At 38.2% G+C, this 23,255-nt stretch overlaps 4 protein-coding genes and 1 long non-coding RNA gene across 6 annotated transcripts; 3 read left to right on the forward strand and 2 right to left on the reverse strand.

Moving 5' to 3' along the window:
- Positions 1 to 365: 365 nt before the first annotated feature.
- Positions 366 to 1,962, reverse strand: gadd45ba (growth arrest and DNA damage inducible beta a). The gene is made up of 4 exons (XM_039667379.2): positions 1,785 to 1,962; positions 1,573 to 1,674; positions 1,244 to 1,463; positions 366 to 1,137 (listed from the first exon to the last, which is right to left on the reverse strand). The coding sequence occupies exons 1-4, from the start codon at positions 1,826 to 1,828 to the stop codon at positions 1,024 to 1,026; spliced, it is 480 nt and encodes a 159-aa protein (XP_039523313.1). The 5' UTR covers positions 1,829 to 1,962; the 3' UTR covers positions 366 to 1,023.
- Positions 1,963 to 4,735: 2,773 nt separating this feature from the next.
- larp6b (La ribonucleoprotein 6, translational regulator b) lies at positions 4,736 to 8,913 on the forward strand. 2 transcript variants are annotated; one of them, XM_039667380.2, is made up of 4 exons: positions 4,736 to 5,036; positions 5,123 to 5,227; positions 7,336 to 7,552; positions 7,632 to 8,913. In XM_039667380.2, the coding sequence occupies exons 1-4, from the start codon at positions 4,972 to 4,974 to the stop codon at positions 8,730 to 8,732; spliced, it is 1,488 nt and encodes a 495-aa protein (XP_039523314.2). In that variant the 5' UTR covers positions 4,736 to 4,971; the 3' UTR covers positions 8,733 to 8,913. The 2 variants fall into 2 exon arrangements, with proteins under 2 accessions (XP_039523314.2, XP_039523315.2); XM_039667381.2 differs by having other exon boundaries at positions 4,760 to 5,036; positions 5,110 to 5,227.
- A 5,202-nt stretch (positions 8,914 to 14,115) lies between these two features.
- On the reverse strand, positions 14,116 to 17,577 carry vmac (vimentin type intermediate filament associated coiled-coil protein). The gene is made up of 2 exons (XM_039667418.2): positions 17,244 to 17,577; positions 14,116 to 14,623 (listed from the first exon to the last, which is right to left on the reverse strand). Exons 1-2 carry the CDS (start codon positions 17,432 to 17,434, stop codon positions 14,269 to 14,271), a joined length of 546 nt encoding a protein of 181 aa, XP_039523352.1. The 5' UTR covers positions 17,435 to 17,577; the 3' UTR covers positions 14,116 to 14,268.
- LOC148970100 (uncharacterized) lies at positions 17,486 to 17,903 on the forward strand. Its single transcript, XR_016148708.1, has 2 exons — positions 17,486 to 17,623; positions 17,750 to 17,903. It is a non-coding gene; the product is annotated as an uncharacterized LOC148970100 (long non-coding RNA).
- A 1,285-nt stretch (positions 17,904 to 19,188) lies between these two features.
- ndufa11 (NADH:ubiquinone oxidoreductase subunit A11) lies at positions 19,189 to 21,837 on the forward strand. Its single transcript, XM_039667348.2, has 4 exons — positions 19,189 to 19,348; positions 19,676 to 19,768; positions 21,407 to 21,529; positions 21,627 to 21,837. The coding sequence occupies exons 1-4, from the start codon at positions 19,270 to 19,272 to the stop codon at positions 21,737 to 21,739; spliced, it is 408 nt and encodes a 135-aa protein (XP_039523282.1). The 5' UTR covers positions 19,189 to 19,269; the 3' UTR covers positions 21,740 to 21,837.
- The last annotated feature ends 1,418 nt before the right edge of the window (positions 21,838 to 23,255 follow it).

Below are 23,255 nucleotides of genomic sequence, written 5' to 3' on the forward strand. Positions count from 1 at the left end.
ATGACGTTGATTCCAGGACAAGAGGATACAAAGACTATCCTTTGGCAAACTGTGCGATTTGTTTGCACGTCACTTAGGGCTCTTGTTCTTTCTTAACATTTCCACTGAATTCATTCACACCTCAGTGGGGTAAATCCCCCCCACTCACTCCTATAGCTGTACACTCCATCAGGCTAATTTTGGGAAGACACTGTATGGGATTTGCAAGGAAGTTAAACCAGGAAATTCTTTGTTATTTTAAACTTTGACCATGGTAAGTGAATCTGCATGGCCCATTTACAATTATGTACAAGTGCCACTACAAGAAACCTATTGAATTGTCTACCACCCCTAAACCCCCCAAAGCAAAACATAAGACAAAGGAGTAAGTCTCAAACAATAATTTATTGAAACAATGTTGCATTTGACAAGGGAAGCAATACATATATTACTCTGTTTAAATTACTGGAAATAACTTAACCTAAAACAATTCATAGTATGTATGCATGTATGCAACTCAGCAGAATTCATGTTGTTCCACCTCTCAGTGCAGTCTAACAGAAGCGATTGCAGTCCATGTGTAGCTTGACATAAATGCTACTGCAGTTCATAGTTAATCGTGCCCGGCTAATACACAGATGATTCACTCAACATTTCAAAATGTTCGTTCCGCAGTCAGCGATAGTGACGTACACTCATCTCTTTCCAACCCATTGCACATTATGAAACCGGGGGCGCGCGCGCGCGAGCCCACGCCGCCTGCGTGCGAGTTCTCCAGCACAGCTTAGCCTTTCCCACACCTTGTTCCTCCGCTACCAAAGCGACCACTTTTTCCTTTTCCCACGGAGGACACGACAAGCTGGAGGGGCAGGGGGGAATCATGTACCGGGCGCACAGTTCCAAGAGCTCCGCTTTCTCTCTCACACAGCCCCTTCAAGTGACGCAGAAGAGCAGTCAACGGCGGCTAGTGCAGAGCCCTTTTGCTTTCATTCACAGAGAATGACTCTTTCATCCTTTCCTTGCAGCAAAAGCATCACGACTCGTTCAACGTTCTTGCAGGGACAGATAAGGAATCCATTGATTTTTGCAACGGCTCTCTTCACAGTAGTTGCCCACGTCCTTCAACGCCTGGCATTTGAGTGGTTGGCATTGAGAGTTCTGTGGGAAAAAAAGAATAAAATGCAACGTAAGTCAACGTCATATGATATTAAGATTCAAAATAATTTGCCTACGCTGAGCAGTGTGCGAATAGAAGTGTACTTACAGTGACTAGGATGCAGTGGAAGTCTCTGGGCTCGCTGTTATCAACGGTGGCCGGCTCGTCGAGCACCTGCGCGAGGCGCCTCAGACCAGACACGCGCAGGATGTTGATGTCGTTGTCGCAGCAGAACGCCTGAATGAGCGTGAAGTGAATCTGCAGCGCAATATCGTCCTGGTCCTCCTCATCGGTGGCCAGAACGCATAGTACGACACAATCTGGGTCTCTGTGAATCAAATCAAATGCAATTAGACTCCTGTTTTGTGGTGATATCGCAATAAAGCAACACCAGTCTTATATGGAAAGTCAGATATAGCCTACAAGTATATACTTACACATTCATTAGTTTTGCAGACTCGTAAACGCCGACTGTTAGACAGTCTTGTCTCTGTGCTGCTACCAGCAGCTCTTCCAAAGCTTGGTTCACTGTGTCCATTCTGTAAAAAACAATGCGACTATGGTAAGCGAAAAGTCGGATAATTCTCTATATAGAAAGACACCTATTGAGATTCGCAGTTGATATTTATGCATGCAATAAATAACTTACTTTTTATCAGTTATGTTGCATCCAACGAGTTCTTCCAGGGTCATTTTGCTTCAAATAATAATCCACAAGTCACCAGGAGATCTTAAAATCCAGTCAAAGTGTGCTGTCCAAAAGTATAATCCAGATAGCTTGTCACTTGGAGTTATAGTATTCCTTTGCTGTCTCAGAATTAGTTTCTGCCGACTTCAAGCGAAAGGCGAGTTTATATACCGCGTTCGAGTGGGCGCGGCATAGCAAACGCTCGTCTTTCTGATTGGTTAGAAATTTTCCAAAGGCGTCTTGCGCTCGCGCAACTATTGGTTGTGGGGGAAACTCCTGCTTTCACCCCACGTGGGCTGATTCGCGGAACGTCTCGAAAACTACCAATGCAAAACGCACCTAGCAGCTTTCAATTTGTTTGGACTGAGACCGATGGAATTTCCTTATGGAAATGATGGAGTTTCCCTATTGCTTTCGATGTGCATGTTGCAGTTTTATCTGAAACCTTTGCATCATGTAGGCTACAGAACGTATCAAGCCAGAATTTCATTTTTTTAATGCAAGTATCGCCTACTACATCTGTGGGAAAAATAATAGTCATTGTATCATATGTTTCTTAATTCTATAACATTTTACCACGTCCTGAAAATGCACGAGCTGCTTTGTCGAAACTCCCTTATATAGGCTTATATGATGACTCGTGACTCCTGACATCCTGTGCACAGTTCGGGACGAAAATGATGCATTAAAATCGACGGCGTTGTTTATTCATGCCATCTTTGCAGAATACACCGTGTTGTTGATTTTTTTTTTTTTTTTTTTTTGCACAACACAAATCGTCTGCACAGTTTACTGAGTTAATGTCTCCTTCTTGTTACCTGGAACTTTCATCAGCCAAGCTGTTCCAGTTCTCCCGGCTAATAATAGACGGTGCAGTCACAGGATCAGAGCTGTTGATGTTATCATGGGACCTTGTTGTGCTCGAGTTACGAAACCCGCCGCTGGACTGCATAAACACTGGGGTCAACTTCGTGCACTTCAATGTTTCCTCGATAGAAATGCCTTCAGGGTCATAATATGACTGTCATAAAATCATCAGCACCTTGCATGGATGTCCTTGCTGCAAAAAACACTTTCAGATAGCCTATGTTTCTGGTTTGTACAGCGAAGTGCATTTCTGTGCTTCTAATGAATCTTTCAAATCAGTCAAACCAATCAATAACTGATCTGGAATGGATCAATTAACTGTTCTAATGCGCCATCTGCTGTTAGATGACTATAAACTGATAAGTTATCGGAATAACACTTTTTGGGAAACGACGTAGGCTATTGTACTTTTGTATGACATAAATTGGAATTAATAGTAAATAAATGCTATGATCTTAATTTAAATATGAAAGAGCGTAACGGGTTCAAGCCAAGTATTTCAGCCATTAGTCCTTTAGCAGAATTATCGTCTATCAACGAGTGTCCCCTACTGGTTATGATATGTCACTACAAATTAGTTGTAATAACGGCTCAACGGGTACATTCTTGTGTAACGTTGTCCTCTATACTAGGGTGATTTTAATGTTAAATAAATAAAAAAAGTGTTAAAATGTTAGATTTGCGAGATTCTGTTACCATGGAATTGAAAAGTATCAGGTGACCACTCTGTATAGCCTACAGTGACAGTGAAATCATAAATGTAACTAAGTGTAAGATTGTTTACATTGTGATATGTTTGGGTAAGATGCTGCAACTAGTGCTGTTATTTTTAAATTGAATAATTATTGTAATTAATGGGGTTAATATTCAGTATTTCCATGAGATCTTTGCTTCTATTAAAACCTAGTTGATTGAAATTCATACCCATATCTTCAATTAAAATATGGGCAATTAAATACGTAAACATTCACATGTCTGTATATAGAATATCATATAGTTTAACCTTTCAGATTAATCTATTTTTTAGGCCTATTCTGCTTTGTCTGGCATTTTCTAAATTGTCAAAATAAAAATTATGAATATATGAAAATTGATTTATATAGTCTGTAAAAGTTTATCCCAGCAGGCCAACTTTTAATATTTGACAGTTCTTGTATAACAACTAAATTAGCAATTGTTTCTATTCTATTTATATCCTTATATCCTACTGCACATGTTAATGATATCTAAATATGTTACAATTTAAAAGTAAATCCACATTGTTCAACTAAAAAAAAAAAAAAATGCCACCACACATTATTTACTAATATAGCCTATACAAAATGATTCCCTCACACATGACATTTTCCCATTTGGAGACTGATCAGTATCCCAATTACCTTTAGGCTACATGTAAGCTTCTTAGATTTGTTTTGCCTTGCAGGTCAAATGACCTGATCATATCGTTCAGAAAACGCGAAAATGTTTTTATATTCTCGTCATAGCAGATTCCGGTCGCACGTTTACAAAAGCAACCGTTACTGTAATTATAATATTGTTGAGCCGCCACATTATCCTAGGTGTGTTTATTGGCTGTGAATCTTGTTAGTTAGCCTAATTAGCAGGACTTCAGACTACCATCGTGCTCTTTGAAGAAGGCCACAAAAGTGAGGAATAACTTGTCCGGGGATGTTTAACAGTCCTAATATACAGGAAGCTGAGTAAGGGGGTTGGCAGGCAAGCAGTCCTGACTCCTGCACGTAGGCTATACCGTCTCACGGATCCCCCTGTGGGACCTATTCATCTGGAATACACTTTACACTTAATCTTGACACCTCACCTCTCACAGTACACACACCAGTCGGGTCCATGGTGGGTTTGCATAACGTCTACGCTCAACAGGGTCTCAAAAATGCCATGATTCGCAAAGTAACTAACACACCCATTAGTAAAGTCTTGGGAACAGAGGCTGTGTGTAATTGAGTAATTAAGAGAGATTAAGTGTAAATAATCATGGCAGGCTCTACGAGAAAAAAATATCAGGTGGAATATGCTTTTGCGTTCAATGCGCATGTGCACAGGCCTATATTATTTTCAAGTAACCATTTTCCGAATGTTAAAATACAATGTATTTAAAAGGTCTGGAAGATTAAGAAACGTTTTTAAACTTTTTTAAATGACTTTTTAGCTACCAGAAGATTTATTTGTGATTATATCAATCCTACTACTGAACAAGCACACGTCGCCCAATAGACATCTTATTTCAATTGTGACGTATGGACGTTTAAATCAGGATTCTAAAATGGGATCACCTGTTTTCAGGAGCTGTGTGGCGGTAAACCGGGAAGCAGACAGGGAAGTCGCCAGGTAGGCTGTTTAACAACTAATGTTTAATTATATATACATTTTCAGATTTTTAATCTAGTTGCCTACATTTCAGTCTTTGTTAACAGCATGTCCTCACCTGGTTTTACTGACATCTTCCATTGTGAGGACACTCCGCAGTCTAAGGGACCGTTCTCATACACTGATGATGGGCTAAATGATAGTTTGGACGGGTAAGACACTTGTTAGATAATTCCTGGGATTTGGTAATATATCAGTGGTTAACCAAAATGAAACGTTAAAAGCCCTTTACTATATTCTGTAATATTTATTATAATAAAGGGGGAGGGGGGAAGGAGAAGAAAATGCATTTCAATGATTTTTATTATTTAAAGAAAAGCATTTTGTCATGTCCCTGAGGCGCTTCACTGAATTTACAGTTCTACTTAGAAAATATTTCACAAATGTGTAAGTGTGCAGCCTAATATGTAGAAATATTGTTAGTATTTATTTCTTGTGAAAATATTTTATTTTTTAAAAAAGACTCTGAAGTTATATCACTTAGTCTAAACTCAATACTTCATGCCAATAATTCTCCACCTGTAATAATCTAAGCTCCACCCATATGTGACATCATTTACTAGAAATGACATCATTCAGGTCTCTTTAACAGTGGTATCCTACTTTTTATTCACTTTTTTAGGTGTACTATATGGTGCTTTCGCGTGCTATGGAAAATATATTTTCAACTTGTGAACTGGTGTTTACTAGTGTTTCGTTCAAGTGCTTTTGTTGTCGTAATAATGTGGTAAAACGATGGAGATCCAGACCTGTTCTTTAGCTAAAACTATTGTAGACTGCTTGATCTGCTACAGCAAGAAAATGATTTGTCAACTCAAATGGTATATAATCTGTTGTATATTTTCTAGATCATGATTCGTACATATTTTTACCATTCACGACTCTTGCGTTGTTCTCCGCCATTTTGAAAAGGTCAAAGGTTATCTCATCTCGGCAGCTTGTGCATCAAAATATTCTACGGGCTGCCCTGTGGAAAGTAACACATGAGGGGGTGTTCATGTGTATTGTCCATTATTTACCATAGCACGTGAATGCACCAATAGTCACGGGGGAGGCTACTGTCAAACTTAAAGGGATAGTTCACTTTGAAATTAATTTTTGATGTGTTTTAGCTTACCTCAAGGGCATCCAAGATGTTGGTGTCTTTGTTTCCGCAGTAGTTTCAATTTTGATATTTTTAGGTCAAATCGTTCTTGTCTGTCAGGCATATAATGGAGGTTTATGTCACCACCTCAAAGAGCATGCACAGAGAAGTCCAAATTAAACATGATTTATTGACTCATAAATGTAAGTACACATTGATGGCCTAAGACACGAAACGAGCGGTTTTTACCGTTTTACGAATCATTAAGTAATGTTTAATTTGGACTTATCTGTGCATGCTCTTTGAGGTGGTGACGATAGACCTCCATTATATGACTGACAGGCAAAGAACGGTTTGACCTAAAAATATCAAAATTGAAACTACTGCGGAAACAAAGACACCTACATCTTGGATGCTCTTGAGGTAAGCTAAAACATACCAAAAATTGATTTCAATGTAAACTATCACTTAAACTAAACCCAATCACAAAAAATAAGTTTATATACATATTTATATATAATGTACTTATTTAATTGTGCACATCTGTATATTTCTCATTGTTTTGAGGTTGTAAACTTGTGACAATTTTTACACTTAATTTATGAATAATTTTAATAAAAAAAGAGAGACCAAAAAAAAAAAAAAGTAAGTTAAGTCAATGTCCCTCTTCAGACCTGTTAACTTCAACCCCATCACACTATTCTCAACAGTTCTTTTGGGAAAAAAAGGGAAGATGATAAATGAAGGCATTATAGCTGATTACCACCTGACAAATTAATAGACCAACACAATAACATTTTTTTACAGAAATAATGGCACCACAGATTATCATAATTTGTCTTTGTTTAGGTTTTTTTTTTTTTTTTTTTTGCTTCAGTCCCATAAAAATTAGGAAATTATCATAAGTGTTACATTTGTAGTTATTAATTTATAAGGGACACGAGTAGTATGTAAAGTTTTTATTTGTGTAAAATTTAACCTATTCCATTTTGTCCGATACAGAGTTTAGAATAGAAGTTGTTTACGAAAAAAAACCCTGAAAATGATAAAAGGTCTTTAATGCCTGTGGTGGGAAAATTTGATTTGTTGGTCTGATGTGTCTAATGATTTCCAGTACTAATATGAAGTGTTTTTCTAATGGCTAATCCATTTCATTAAAAAATAACTGTTTTTCAGGAGTTCGACTGAACTGATTGATGTTTTTGAAGAAGAAGAATTCTGTGAGGGTGAAATCTGGATTCCTCCGAACGAAGATTTGACACAAAAAATCATGGCCCAGCTCGAGAACTACTTTTCAGATGAAAATCTATCAGATGATGCTTTTCTGCTTAAACATGTCCAAAGAAACAAGATGGGTTACGTTAGTTTGAAGTTGCTGACATCTTTCAAAAAGGTGAGATCAAAAAACCGAAACCACGATCCGAGTAGAAGTGCGGCCATCAGGAAATGTTCTTTTCGTTGTCTCGTCACAGATTCGAGATCTGACGCGTGACTGGCGGACCACACTGGCTGCTTCGAGAACCTCTCCGCAGCTGGAGGTCAATGAGATGGGAACCAAGGTGCGACGACGCACTCCAGTGCCCGATTGGCTCCTGTGCATTCCCACCAGCAAGCTGCTCCTGGCCTGGAACTTCCTGGGCGGTGTTGTCCCAGTCAAGGATGAGTTGAATGGGTCGCCGGATGGGGAGCAGCCAGGCATCATGGAAGCCGCAATGCGGGTGTTTTCCCCCTACGGCACCATTTCATCTCTTCGCATTCTGCGCCCTGGCAAAGAGATCCCTGCAGAGTTGAAACGCTACACTAAGAAACACCCGGAACTGGGGCGCAAAGTGTGTGCCGTGGTGGAGTACGAGTATCTGGAGGGCGCGCGTAAGGCGTACGACACCCTGAGGGCAGAAGAGCGGCAGCAGGGAGGAAGGGGCGTTTGTGTGGTCCTCTTGGGCAGCCGTGGGACTCGTAAGCCGGGATGGAGCCAAAACCTAGAGGAACAAGAGTCAGAAGAAGGTATTGACAATGACAGTTTAAAAAAGCCCACCAGAAAAGCCAGGCGGTACCTCTACACTCTGGAGGACTCGGCTGTTTGCAGCTCCTCAGAGTCTGATTTTGCGCCCGCCTCACCCCGGCCCAACCGCAGGGTGTCCCGCCCTCAGGCCCTCTACGGCAGTCCGCTCGCAATCCCGCGGATATCCACTTTCCACTCGGACCCTTACAGGAATCCTCTCGGCAGTCCCGTCGGAAGCCCCCTCTTGCCTCGCAAACTTTTCGCTTCCAGTCATGTGACCTCTCCTCTGGCCACACATCTATTCAGCAGCACGCCCACTGGAGCCGGGACATCCTCCTTCAGCAGATACAAGGGCTCGGATGAGCTCTCTCCGGATGACACGGGGTTCACTGGAAGCCCGTGGGTCCAGAGACGGAAAAATGCCGCCCAGCCTGAGATGGGAAGCTTGCTGTCACCTGATCAGATTGTGAGGTCTTTGGGTGTCCGTGTCGTGCGCCAGCCTGTCGGCCCGGACGGGAGCAAGGGTTTTCACAACTGCATTGGTCGAGGGAAGGTGCTGTTACCCCACTGACCCTGGCAAATACATTATGAAGTCTTTTTTTCACTGAGCCTGTATTTGTGCAGCACAACAGAAGCACTTTTAATGCAACACAATTACTGACAACTTTATTTCTTCGATCAATGAAAATGTGAAATGTCATGTAAAAAAAGTGTATAATTAAATATTGAATAAAGATGAATTTGTATTCCAATTTTCCTGAATATTAATTTAATTAGGGGCCAAGCACCGAAGGTGCGGAGGCACCTATTGTATCTGTTCCTGTTCTTATTATTTTTCTTTCACTCTTGGAGTCTATGAAACCAATAGAACCGATTGCGGGAAAGTTGTTTTGGTTTGACATTCTGATTGAAGACAGTCCCAACATCAAATACACCAATTTTGATGTTTCTAATTCAGTCCCTCTAGCGGTACCACCTGTCCAAAGTTTCACTTTTATTATGCTAATAGCTTTTGAACCGTAAGGCCTATCAAAATTCTTTTTTCCCTTTGTTCCTGAGCTCATGCCGATTCAATTGCACCCTATGACGTCATTTTCCGTCATGAAAATATGGTCGCCATCTTGAATTTTCCAAAAAAGCTACTTTTTTGAACTCGTCCTAGACAGGTTAGTCAGATTTGCACAAAAATTTAATCAGATCATCTACAGACAATGGCGACAAAAAGTTAAAATTTAGGTTGATTCACTTAACCGTTTTTTGGTAAACCTACGAAAAATTTTACGTAGCGCTTGCAAAAACAGACATAAGGCTGTATCTCCACAACACTTTATTGGATTCAGACCAAACTTGGTACAAGCATGACCTGAGGCAACATGCAGCGTTTCGGCGCAGTGCCACCTACTGGTCCAGAGATAGGAAAAATGGCTGTTTTTGCTTATAACTTCTGAACAGTTTGTCCAAAAATTATAAAATTGGTTTTGTTAGATTCAGGGCATCATGCTGAGTCGACTGATATCCAATTTTCTCATATCGGCCATTTTGTCTGTTGGACATTTTGAATTATGTGCTAAAATGCTGTATTTTCTGAACGCATGAACGAATTGTTACGAAATTTGGTATTGGTCATCAGTACAATGTGCTGAAGGAGCCTGAGAAGTTTTTTTCAACTGCTTATAACTTTGGGTGTGGTCGACTTATTTTCACAGGAGTCATCTTTTTGAGTTCCTGAATCGTTGCCGAGTCCAACGATACCAAACATGCTGGGTTTCGTCTTACGGTTTGTGTAGGGTTGCGATTTAGCGCGAAATAAAAACAAACATTTGGCCTTAGCTTTGAAACCGCTTGTCCGATCGAGACGAAACCGCCGTCAGAAGTTGGGAAACATAGGTCGATAGTTAAACATCATTGCCCAAATGCGAAAATATTGATAGTAAGGGGTAGTAAAATTCAAACAAAGTTATGTGTCCGTCATTTTTTTCATATAAATGTCTATAACTCTAAAGCGAATTGAGATATTTTCACCAAAATTGACACACATATGTATGGGCTCACTTTGAGGACACATAAAAAATTGTGGGGCTGAGCCTCTTTGTGACATGAAATTCCCATTGACTTCAATACAGTTTTGTGAAATAAAATGCTATACTAAACAAATGCATTGGTGTAATATTACGAAACTCAGAATGTGCCAACAACATCATCCCCTGAAGGTACTCAAAATATTTCGAAACAGCCTTGTGGTCAAAATTTATAACAAAATTTCCAAAAAGGCTAATAAATTTTGAATAAATCTGCCTGTTGAAATGCCACTGGTCTTAGTAGATTCATTGGGTCAAGCTGAGAACATAGATACCAGGTTTTCCTTATTTGGCCAAACTTCCTGTCCGCCATCTTGATTTTCAGTCAAAACCAGCTTTTTCGAACTCCTCCTAAACCGTTTGTCCGATTTTCACCAAAATCGAATCGTATCATCACCAGACCATGCCGACTATAAGTTAAAGATTTCGTGTCGATAGATGAAACCGTTTTCATATAGCGCAGCAGCAAAGTTAAGGCATGATGCTAAAAGCACTATTTAGGCTTTATCTCTGCAATGCCTTGACAAATTGACGCCAAACTTTATATGTGTCATTGTCACTTCCCTCTGACCACATCACATCAGTTTTGTAACTGCGCCACCTATTGGTCAAAAGTGATAATCCATTAAATCATATTTTTATTTACAGTTTCTATGATTTTTCAGCCATTTCGCCTATAATTGTCTTTAATTGCTCATTGTTGGCATGTCTTGTCGTCTTATGCTGCTTGCAGCTATATTATTTTTATTATTTCCTTCATAGACCGTGTTTCCGAGTAAGTACTGTACACAATATCGATATTTAGCACTCAAGAATAACAAAATAATTTATTGGAATTTTTTCAGAATAAATAATCCCATTTAACAAGTAACCATGAGTCTTTTAGGCACTGTTTTACTTCTGAGAAAACACACTTCTGTACAGGGCACTAACAAGACAAATATGACATGCCCCAATATGTAAAATTACCATGCTGTAGTTCAGTACCACATGTAACTCTTAAAACGAACACGAAAATATTGTGTAACCATCACATCGTAACAGGACAAATGACACGCTGTACATGAATAATGCCCCATCGTCAGTAAACTCATTCACTAAATTATGCGGCTCCCCTCTATCTGGCTCTCCACACAGATTGACTGAATAAATATGGCAAAATATAACAGGCTTGCATAGATTTCATTTAGCAAGGCCAAATTAAATGTTCAAGAATAACTAAATTCATTTGAAGAAATTAGCATCACATTATCATCTGCAGAACTGAAATAATAGCAAATGTAAGGACAGTTGTAAAAGGTTATTCAACCATGAAAGCAAGTGCTTTTACACTCTTTCTCAAACATAAACCTGTAATTGTGAAAGCTTGGTTGGAATTGCACCGTTTATGTGGTGTGCACTATTTTAAGTGCTAGCTGTTTTATTAAGAGGCTCTCAGAGAACAACTTCACTTCATAGATCACTTAATTATATACAACACGTCTTAAATTACAGTGCATGTTTGGTGAGCACCACTATGGCACTGTCACCCCGTCACGTAACAGCCTTGAGCTCCAGCACTTTGCTCCCTATCACAATGGTGGTAGGGTCTCTCAAAAACTCAGTATCCAGCACGTATCTTTAAATATGAAATAACCACCGCTCACCACATTGAAAGAAAACATTTTCACAATTGTTCAGTTAGCAGCATTTGTCTATAAAGCAGCTAACATGAAATAATTAACTTTTACAGGTTTTATTAATGTTATCATCATCAAAACGCATCTTAAAAGGAGAACTCCGGTCAATTTTAACATTGAGCTCATTTTGTTGTACATTTGGAATGCTGTCAGTAAAACACGACAAAAATCGGTGTTGCCTATACAGTGTTATCCTCGCACCCTGTTGACTTCAATGGGGCATGTTCTAAACCTGCTTTTAGCCTCTTAACATCCTTGATTTGTCATTACGAGTGCACAGCCATGTGAGTGGTGTTATTAAGAGAGACCACGGTCAATCTGACTGCAGTAGATGTGAAAGATATTAATAAAAATTATGTTAATTAGCCAGCCAGAGCACATTCCTGTATTTACTTCCTGTTTTCGGTCGAAGTCCACAGTAGTAGATTGTCGAGTTCGCACGCGCCATCATTGGTAACTAAGCAACAGTGGAGACTCAAGACTGTCAGCCGATGACGGTGCTGTGTGGTGTTCTGAGAAAATCAGCTCAAATGGATAGTTCATCCGAATCAGATGTTGAACATCATTTAGTTAACAATGATCGCACGCACAAACTCGACAATCGACTACTGTGGACTTTTGACCGAAAACAGGAAGTAAATACAGGTATGCGAGCTGGCTGAATTAACATCATTTTTATTATTATATTTCACATCTACTGCAGTCAGATTGACCGTGGTCACTCTTAATAACACCACTCACATGGCTGTGCACTCGTAATGACAAATCAAGGATGTTAAGAGGCTAAAAGCAGGTTTAGAACATGCCCCATTGAAGTCAACAGGGTGCGAATTTTAAAAAGAGGATAACACGGTGTATGCAACACCAATTTTTGTCGTTTTTGTCTGTACTGACAGCACTCAAAAATGTAAAATAAAATTAGCTCAATGTTAAAATTGACTGGAATTCTCCTTTAATACCAGGTTTAAATGGCTTAAATTCAACTACTAAGGCTCTACGAACATGTTAGTTTATACTAAATCAACAATGTTGTTCATGACAGCAGATCTAAACCAGAATCCATCATGTGTACGTCAGTGACTGTTGAAATTGTTCACTGAGAGACTCAAACAAAACAGTATATTACATCTCTAGATATCCAAAAAATGGAGCAATATTAAAAACATTTTTAAACAGGACTGGATCACTTTTTAAAAAATAAAACTGCAGATGAACTGCATGTAACCGTAAACTGCAAGTAAATTTAAAACACTTTTTACTCTGATATTAACTTGACCTAATAAAATCCAGGTATAAATAGTTGAGCAAAATATCACAGTATTTGAAAATTTGGAAAAACAAGTTAACCAAATAAAACAACTAGGTAGCCTATTTAAAACTGTGGAACTCGAGACATGCGAAACAAAAATTATATTGGAGCCACGAATTAAGAATTTATTCTCGTTTTAGTAAATCGTGGCCACGTTGAATTAATTCGTTCCCTTGTTTTGAATTGATTTAACTAAAACAAGGAAGAAAATTAAGACAGTGGACACAATTTAGTAAATCGAGGGTACATTTCGTACAATTTACGTAAAACAAAGTAAAATGTGCTGGCGTAAGAATTCTTAATTTGCGTCAACAAAATGCATGTTTTTTATGTCGTACTCCGTATTAAACTGACCCTAATTAAGGCCCCGTCCACACTACTGCGTTTTCGTTTAAAAACGGAGAATTAAAACGAATACGATCTTTGTCCACACCAGCTTTTTGTCTGCATATTAGAATTGATAGTCCACATTAAAACGACTAAAAAACGCGGATCACGTGACCATTCACCAACACTGGGCATGCGCGCGAACAGTGGTTGGCGAATCAGGGAAGGACACGTCATGACTGATGACACCCAATCATAGAGCCGAGCGTGAGCCTCTGCGTCATCGTTTGTAAACTCCTCCGTTTTGTCTCGTCCATATTAAAACGCCCTCCGGAGTTTCAAAACGCAGCTGCAGTGTTTCTAAACTTCTCCGTTTTAGGTCTTCGTTTTTCCCGTTTTAGTGTGGACGGGAGGTGCAAACGTAGCAAAAGGTCTCCGTTTTTAAACGAAAACGCAGTAGTGTGGACAGGGCCTAAAACTGGTCTGAGGGACAAATCAAAATGATGGTGGCATACTTGTATCACTATCCTCTAGATTCAGCCAGAATTGACCAGGCATTCTTTCTTTACAGTGGAATCCCATTCACAATGCAGTAACCTGTATTACGATACAATGGCTATTTTATCAAATATATGACCAGACACTGAATCAACTGTAACCATTAAAACACACAGGCTGCTAAACCTGAGACGAGGACCAGTGCAACCGAGGCTCTCATACAGTGGTCCCGAACACGACCCCATCCAATTCCTGATCGTCGGAGTCGTCCTCGCTGAGTGAGAAGTCTTTGTGGTTGGAGAGGCGGCTGGGACTGCAGTTGGACTCTCCGTCTGTCAGAGAGCTGTTGGTCGTGGGCTTCCCCAAATCTCTGACAGGCCCCATTCTCTCTGCCTCGGCCATCTGGGACAGCATGCTGTCCAGTAATGGACGGCTTTTGCAAATGTTGTCCAGCAGCTGACATCGGTGTTGTAACTGTCCAATTAGGGAATCTTTTTCCTTAATCGTTTGGTTGAGTTTATGGATGGACTCCTCTGATTGACAAAGCTTCTCGTGGAGGAAGAAAATCTCTCTACGTGAAAAATAAAGATAGCATTTTCAGTCAGCAAATCATCCTATTGATTAAATATGTTGGACACAGTTTGCATGCCACTAGTTGCACCAATCGGAATAGTGCTGTTCGGTCATAACGTCATGTAACGGTGGCTGCCCCGAATCAATTTTGGGTTTTTTGATACACGTAAATGTAATTTCAATTGTTCGGGCGGCAGACAAGCCAAAACTTGTCAATTAAAAAAAAAAAAAAAACCAATTTTTTTTCAAGCAGTTGTTGATTTATTACAGTCTTTGGTTTATATTACTGGAAAAGATTTTCATGACTTGTTCTACAAACATAAACATCTCAGTGTAACCACAAATACAAAGTTGCTAGGTAAGGACTACAACACTTGTCCGATTTGACAATTACTTAAAGGGATAGATAGTTCACTTTGAAATAAATTGTTGGTATGTTTTAGCTTACCTCAAGGGCATCCAAGATGTAGGTGTCTTTGTTTCTGCAGTATTTTCAATTTTGATATTTTTAGGTCAAACCGTTCTTGTCTATCACGCATATAATGGAGGTCTATGGTCACCACCTCATAGAGCATGCACAGAGAAGACGATAAAGACGATATAAATACTGTTCGTTTTCTCACTCAAACTGCTTGTTTCGTGTCTTAGGCCATCAATGTGTACTTCCATGTATGAGTCATTAAATCATGTTTAATTTGGACTTCTCTGTGCATGTTCTTTGAGGTGGTGACCATAGACCTGCATTATAAGAACTGTTTGACCTAAAAATATCAAAATTGAAACTACTGCGGAAACAAAGACACCTACATCTTGGATGGCCTTAAGTTAAGCCTAACTTAAACATTTTAAATCATAATCTGGACTACAACATGCCCTAGATATTGACTGAATTTTTTTTTTGATTGTTTATTGTTCGGCCACACTTCATATTAAGGCTCCAATAGTTAACATTAGTTAATCCATATAGTTAAAATACACTTAAATATTTATAAAGCATTTATTCATCTTAGTTAATTTCAACATTTTTATAACACTATTAAAATCAAAAGTTGTATGTAACTGAATTATACCACAGGGCAGTTGAATGCTTGAATCTGATTGGTGGAAACGCAGGGCTAAACTACTTCCAGGCAGGTTTTGACTGCATTTCAAAGGTCCATCTTTACAGACTCTCACCCAGTAAATAAATATAGTAAACAATGGGATAAAAACAAATAATTATTTCCACCTTTTTTGCCACAAAATTACGTATAATTATGTACGGAATGGAAAGCACACTTTCTTTCTCCCACTCAAAAACACAGATACGGACACACACTCGCACAGAAATGTGTTGTCAGTGTTGCTCTGACGATTTTATCAGTAAAATAGTTTGACTACATAATTAAATTAAATTAAATTAAAAATCTCACTGCTTTCTCACTAGCCAAAACACTGTTGAGAGACACACAGACTAAGGTAATTAATATACGCTTAATCTCTCTGCATTAAAAACTGCTTTAGTCTGTTATCATTGGCTGAATCCTCCACTCTTAACCTGACAAACGTCTTGAGATAAATCGGTAGAACAATGTTTTGAGGTGTGGTTATCGCAGTAGAATAAATTGACTCCGGGCCGTTAAATTACTGAACAATAATGCACACCCGAGGTGTTCTTTCTTATTTGTTATAATTCAATGGTCCGGAGTCAATTAATGGACCCGAACTAAGTGAACAAACCCTTGTATTCTTTTAACTAAAATTAACAAAAAGTAATAACTTCTGTAAAAAAATTTAGCCATTGCTCATTGTTTATGCACTACCTAATGAGACCTTATTAGTAGTGTTAGCTGTTGTTCTTTATAATTCTTTTGCACTTTAATCTATTTTAAATAATGTTTACACATTGCTTTATTGCATTTAAATGTTTAGATAATTTTGTTATAAAAAGAAAGTTATTAAACATGCCATAGTATGAAAACTAGTGCTGGGCAACGATTAATCGTGATCCAATATACAAGTTTGTATTTACATAATACATGTGTGTGTGTGTGTAATGCGTATAATTATTTTGTATATATAAATACACACACTTGCATGAATATATTTAAGAAAAAAATGTGTTATTTATATATAAAATACTAATATATATATATATATAATATAAATTCTGTATAAATATACATACAATATGCACATATTTCTTAAATATATACACGCATGCGTGTGTGTGTGTGTGTGTGTGTGTGTGTGTGTGTGTGTGTGTGTGTGTATTTATATATATAAAATAATTATATGCAGTACACACACGTATTATGTAAACACAAACTTGTATTTTGGATGTGATTCATCGTTGCCCAGCGCGAATTAAAACACGTTTAACAAATGATTTGAATATCGCGATAATACCGTATAACTTATACCGTGATAAAAGCTTTAGCAAATATCGCAACATGAAAATTTGATATCACATTCATAACTGTGCTAGCTACATACAAAATACACTAGTTAAAGCAGCTTTGATGGAGCTTTTGATTTAGCACAAATTGATTTTTATTAATGGTTTTCGTGTCAAATAATCAAATAAATAAAACTAAGTTAGTCACGATTGTGTAGAGGAAGCAAATTCTTTCCCCTACTTGTCCTTGGCCTCTGTGATTTGTTGCGTGGCCGCTCTCAGTTGCTCGTCTTTGCGGATGAGACTCTCCGCCTGCTCCCGCACGGTGTTCTCCGCCTCCTCCAGCCTGTGCTCCAGCTCGGAGACCCGCCTGTGCAGCGCGGCCAGGTGCGCGTTCGCCTCTCGGATCTGCACCGGCGATGGGGATGACATGTCCCTGGACGTGCTGCTGCTGCTCGGGATGCGGAAGACAAAAGCACCGGCCCGGTCACCTCTCTCACCCACGAGAACGCCACGCTGCCGGGCTGATCATCTTCTATGGGTCTCGGACGGGTCCAGGTCCAGATTGAATGAAGCTGAACTATCTCTCGATCTCAGCATGCGTGATGCATAAGCAGCGCCGTGGGTGTCTTCAGTAAATCTTCACGTCTATAACACACTTACACTCGGCAATGCGCAGTTAAAAGCAGCGCAGAGATTTAAAACATTGTCCAATATAAGCAGGTTTAGCAGTTTTTGTTTTTCCAGGCAGCTGACGTGTCATCTCCACCAACTTCATAGCAACCTGTAGCTGCTGACCCGGAAATGATTTTAGAGCCTCGGCCAATCAGAGTAGCAGAAAATGAGAGACAACATGATTACTGACTGCACTTTCCCTGCAAGGAACTAAATAAACGGACTGGTTATCTTTATGGACTGTGCCCTTATTACAATATTATGTTAAGGCTGACACTTTGCTTTCTTTATAAATTATTTTTGTAATGTGTTCATAACTCATTTTTTAAAATAGCCTACCTAGGCTAATTAGGAAATAGGACAAAAACTACATTTAGATATTTATATAGCCTACCAGTGATTAAAATACAGTGTTTTTCCGCCATCACTTACCTCATCAAATAAACCAGCAACTCTCTGACACGAGCTGTCTTGGATTTATGAGTAAAATACAGTCTGTGGTTCCCATTATTATTTAAAGCGATGTTGGATAAAGATGTTGGCCCGCATCTATCTGGAATCTGATCCCTAATGCTGTTTTTTTTCTAAACTAGGGGGTTTAAAATTCTTATTAACCTGTAATTAACATAATGAAAATCTCAAATTATCCCTTTTTCACAGGCAAATGTTATTAGCTTGGTCCCTCATCTTTAAACACAATTTTACACCTCACTCTTATATAATTTGGAATAATAAGGACCCACTGTAAACATAAATCTATTTTCTTTTGTCCCCTTTTTGTAAGATTTAAACTTGAAATGAAAATGTACTTTGAATCTATTGAGTTTTCTAAAAAAAAATGTAAAAGCTATAAGAACAGTGGCTGCGTTTAAGGACTTGGCACTTAACCTGGAGTAAAAAGACAGAAGGAGCTTAATCTGGACTGAATTGTATTATGTTATAACAATGACAATAATTGTTGTATATGTCTTCTTTTTATTTGTTTGTTGTTGTTTTCTTTTACGAGCATTTAATAAAAAAATTATTTAAAGCGATGTTTACATATATTACGTAGAGTCAAACCCCAATTGTGATTTTAGAGTTACTTTACTTTTTTAAAAGGTTTAATTAGCTTTTCGAGATTTAATGGGGTAAGTTAGATGACAATGCGATATCGTTCATTTGTATCACATAGAAATAGACATATTTTAGTTTGTTTTAGATGTTGTTTTTTTTTTGTTGTTGTTTTTTGGACGTTGATAAATACTTTTTTCAGGTATGCTGATTTTTCCTGTTTTTTAATTGTTATTAAATATTTGTTGTTAAAACTGAATCGCAAAATGAAGCCAGCAAATTGAACTTGTTTATATTCAGGTAACTTACAGTCAGTAGTTAGTTATGCATAACATGCTTTCTGTCAAGTAAATAAATAAACCAGAAATGTGTTGCAGTCACTGATCTATGGTTGCAGTTCCACACCACGCCGACGGGGGTCGGGGGTCAAAGAAACACTTCTTGAACTAGACCACATAACAGCGCTAGAAGAAGAAGGTCGTGAAGAAACTCTCGCGATATCTCCTATATCTCAGGGTGTCCTTGATGCGGAGACAGAAATGGGCTACTGGGATCTAGAAGAGGGCAAAGACTGCGTTGCTAAAACATGGATCACCACGAAAGTAGCCACAGCCATAGGTTAGTCTGATGGACGTCTGCTCTGTAGGGTTTCTAAAGGACCATTTGAGCGTAGTTTTAAACCTGTGCATTGATTATGCGCCATAAAGGCTAAGCTGTTAGCATGTACACTCGTTAGTCAGTAGTGAATACAAGCGCACTATTTTCTCATGCCTCATATTCATATTTTTTCCGACAGTTGTTTATTTGTTTCATACTTACTGATTGTATGGCAATGTATAGCTCTCAAAATGACCAAAGAAGTGGTTATCGAGATGGTCACTGATCATGTCCTGCTTTATAACACAAAATCTAATGTCCTTTAAAACTGTTGTTGTTGTTCTGCAGGGCTGGTAGGTTCTGCCTACCACATTGTGGCTTTTCAGCCTGAAACAGCCGTCGAGGCTTTGACCAGAGCAACATCAGGCACTGCCACCATGGGTAAGACAAAATTAATCTGTGCTCCGATTTATGCACACTGTATGCTGAGCAGAAGTGTCATACAGAGGGATTTCCTTGAACTATATCGAAATTATACGAGGAAAATTAAGTCTATTTGCATGTAGTGGTTCACAGAAGTTAGTTACCTAACTTATCTACCTCCCCTTTTCTCATTACTTACTGTAAATGCATATATATATATATATATATATATATATATATATATATATGACACGCACACACACACACACACACAAGTTTGGAAACATACTACCATTACTAAATAAATCTCTTATGTTCATCAAGCCTGGATTTATTTGATCACAAATACAGAAAAAAAAACAGTAATATTGTTAAATATTATTATAATTTTAAATATATTGAATATACTGAACATATAACACATGGAGCCATTACTCCAGTCTTAAAGTATTAGTTCACTTTAAAAAAAAAAAAACTTTTGCTAATAATTTACTCACCCTCATGTCATCCAAGATGTCTTTTTTTCTTCAGTCGAAAATAAATTAAGGTTTTTGATGAAAACATTCCAGGATTTTTCTCCATACAATGGACTTCACATTTAGCTCCAAAGCTCTGGAATAGCCTTCCTGATATTGTTCGTTGCTCAGACTCACTCTCCCAGTTTAAAATTAGATTAAAGACGCATCTCTTCAGCCAGGCATTCATATGACATTTTTATCTCATAGTTACTGTAAATTTGGCCTCTAGTTCATAAACGCCAGAGGAACTCCCAAGGTTTTTTTTTTTTTTTCTCCATTGGGTCATCTGATGGAGTTTTAGGACACCATCGGGTCACTTGATGGAGTTTTTCGGTTCCTTGCCACTGTTGCCTTTGGCTTGCTCAGTTGGGGATATTCAAATTAAATGACCCATCATACCATTGATCAGCTCTACCAAACTTGGATGTCTTTTTTTCTTTTCTCTTTTTTTTCCAGTAATAAACAAACACTGTTAAGTTGTTTTGATTGATACTGTGAAGCAGCTTTGATACAATCTGTATTGTGAAAAGCGCTATATAAATATATCTGACTTGACTTCATTGGGGACCAAACGGTTCAAGGTCCAAATGAGAGTTTCAGTGCAGCTTCAAATGGTTTTAAACGACACCAGACGAAGAATAAGGGTCATTTCAAAATAAATAAAAAAAAAACTAAGTTTTATAAGCACAAATGGTCGCCTTGCTCTGTTCTGTGATGCGCGTTCGTGACTCTCCTGTTTGAACTCGTTCATCAAAATGAACTAATCTTTTATATCTAGTAATTTTGTTCGTTGAATGAACCAAATGACTCGAAAAAAGATTGGTTAATTTTGATGAATGAGTTTGAACTACTGTTTATAAAGAAATGAATACTTTTATTCAGCAATAATGTGTTAAATTGATTAAAAAAAAATTTAATAGTAAAGATTTGTTGGTAAAGATTTATGTTTTGAATAAATGCCGATCTTTCGAACCTTTTATTCATCAATGAATAGTTACTTACATATTCAATTTTATTGTAGGCTGTCAGAACATTAGATACATGAATAGAATGTTTTTAGTTTAGATTGTGTGTGTGTGTGTGATGCGAACACATACACTTGCTGTAATAATGAATTTCCTGTTTGCTACCCCTTCAGCTGCCATGGGTGCCATCTTTGGAATGGCCACTTGTCTAAGTGCACATGCCCGAGATGCACCTGAGGACCCAACTAACTATTTCATTGGTGGGTGTGCTTCAGGCGTTTTCCTCGGGGCACGAAGTAAGTACAGTATTCACATGCGCTTGCCGCTTTTTAATATTTTCCTTTTCGTGACGGAATAATCTAACAAGGTTTTGTTGCTGTTTTGAATGTTTAGCACACAGTGCCATCACAGGTACTGCAGCGTGTTTAGGTCTGGGAACTGTGGCTATGCTCACCAAGGTTGGAAAAACAGAAGGCTGGAGAATAACGGGACCCCCAAAGCTGTGACCTGATACGTCCCCTAGAATTCGATGTGTTCATATTGTATATTGCTCTCATAAATGTATTAAGATTAAAAATAAAATAATCTCTGGATGTACTCCTTATGTGTTTGACACAGAGTATTTTCTGCTTATTTATTACAATGTGTCTTAGGCCTGGTTTCACAGACAGGTCTTAGATAAAGCCAGGATTAGGCTTTAGTTCAATTAGGACCTAGTTTTATAAACATGCATTTACTGGTGTGCATCTTCAGACAAAACAGTGACACTGACATATTTTAAGAGATGTGCTCATTGCTTTCAGTTAAAACAGCTCAAACATGCATTTTAGTATGGGACTAGTCGCCTTGTCTGAAATTGGCCATTAATGTTAGCCACATGAAACATTAAAACATTGCATAAAATCCAGACTAATACACAGCAGCCTGCTGGCTATAGGGTCAGTCGTGTAGTGATTCTTCTCACCAGCAGGAGGCGCTGTGAGCTACACTGACTACGAGAGCAGAGCGCCGGTGTCCTCAAATATCAAAACAAACATCGTTATCGCTTTTTGAAGGTTGTAACATACTAACTATTTATGTTAAATTAAAGTAATACTGTCTGTATGTGCTTTATAACAAAACCTCAACGGGGGGCGGGATTGTTTTGCACAATGAAACTCCCCCAAAAGTTCACAAAATTCCGCATTTGATGTAAGGATGCTCGTCCATTTCCGGTTGTGGAGATTAAAGCGGAGGAAAACCGAGGAAAACGGGATTATGGCAGAGTCTTCAAAATTTACTGTCCTCCAGTCTTTGAAATGAAACGTACGTTTAGATGTAATTTTATATATAGTTATATTTATTTAATATAATTTTAAAAAGAAGCATAAACACAACGAGGGGTGTCTGTTTTATCTGTTTTTGTGACTAACGTTTCTTTAGTAGGCTATAACCATGGAGTATAAAATTCAATATAAATTCTCGGTATTGCATTGGACTCTACGATCGGCGGAAGTTATCGAGCATCCCTAATTTTTTTTTTTTTTTTTTTTTTTTTTCGAGCATCCCTAATGCTTCACCGGAAATACCGCCGTGCATAGAGCCCACACACAGGCTACTTTCTGCTTTATAACCCTAAGGAAACTTGCAAGCCCAATTAATGGTAGCAAGAGTAATTTTCAAGCACAAACAAAATGCATCATTTGAAGTAAAAAAGTTGTAATAGCTGTATACAGTAGCCTATAAACATCTAAATCATTTAAAAACTTGTCATAACTTATTAATTATCCATTTAATTACAGTATAATAATTATTCATGTTAATAATAATATAGGGAACCCACAACAATAAAAAAAAACATTGCCTTTTTTTAATTAATAGATAATAACAAATGAGATTTCAGTGATATTTTTACCAGTAGGACATCTCAGTTTCCATGTCAGAAATCTGGTCACCTTACACTCAAATTGGACATAAAACCCATAAGCCCATAGCACAACATGGCAGTAGTTGAACAGATAGAATTAGAATATGGAAAAATCA

The sequence above is a fragment of the Pimephales promelas genome, chromosome 21 (assembly GCF_988280905.1).
Source record: "Pimephales promelas chromosome 21, fPimPro1.hap1.1, whole genome shotgun sequence".
NCBI classification, from domain to species: domain Eukaryota; kingdom Metazoa; phylum Chordata; class Actinopteri; order Cypriniformes; family Leuciscidae; genus Pimephales; species Pimephales promelas.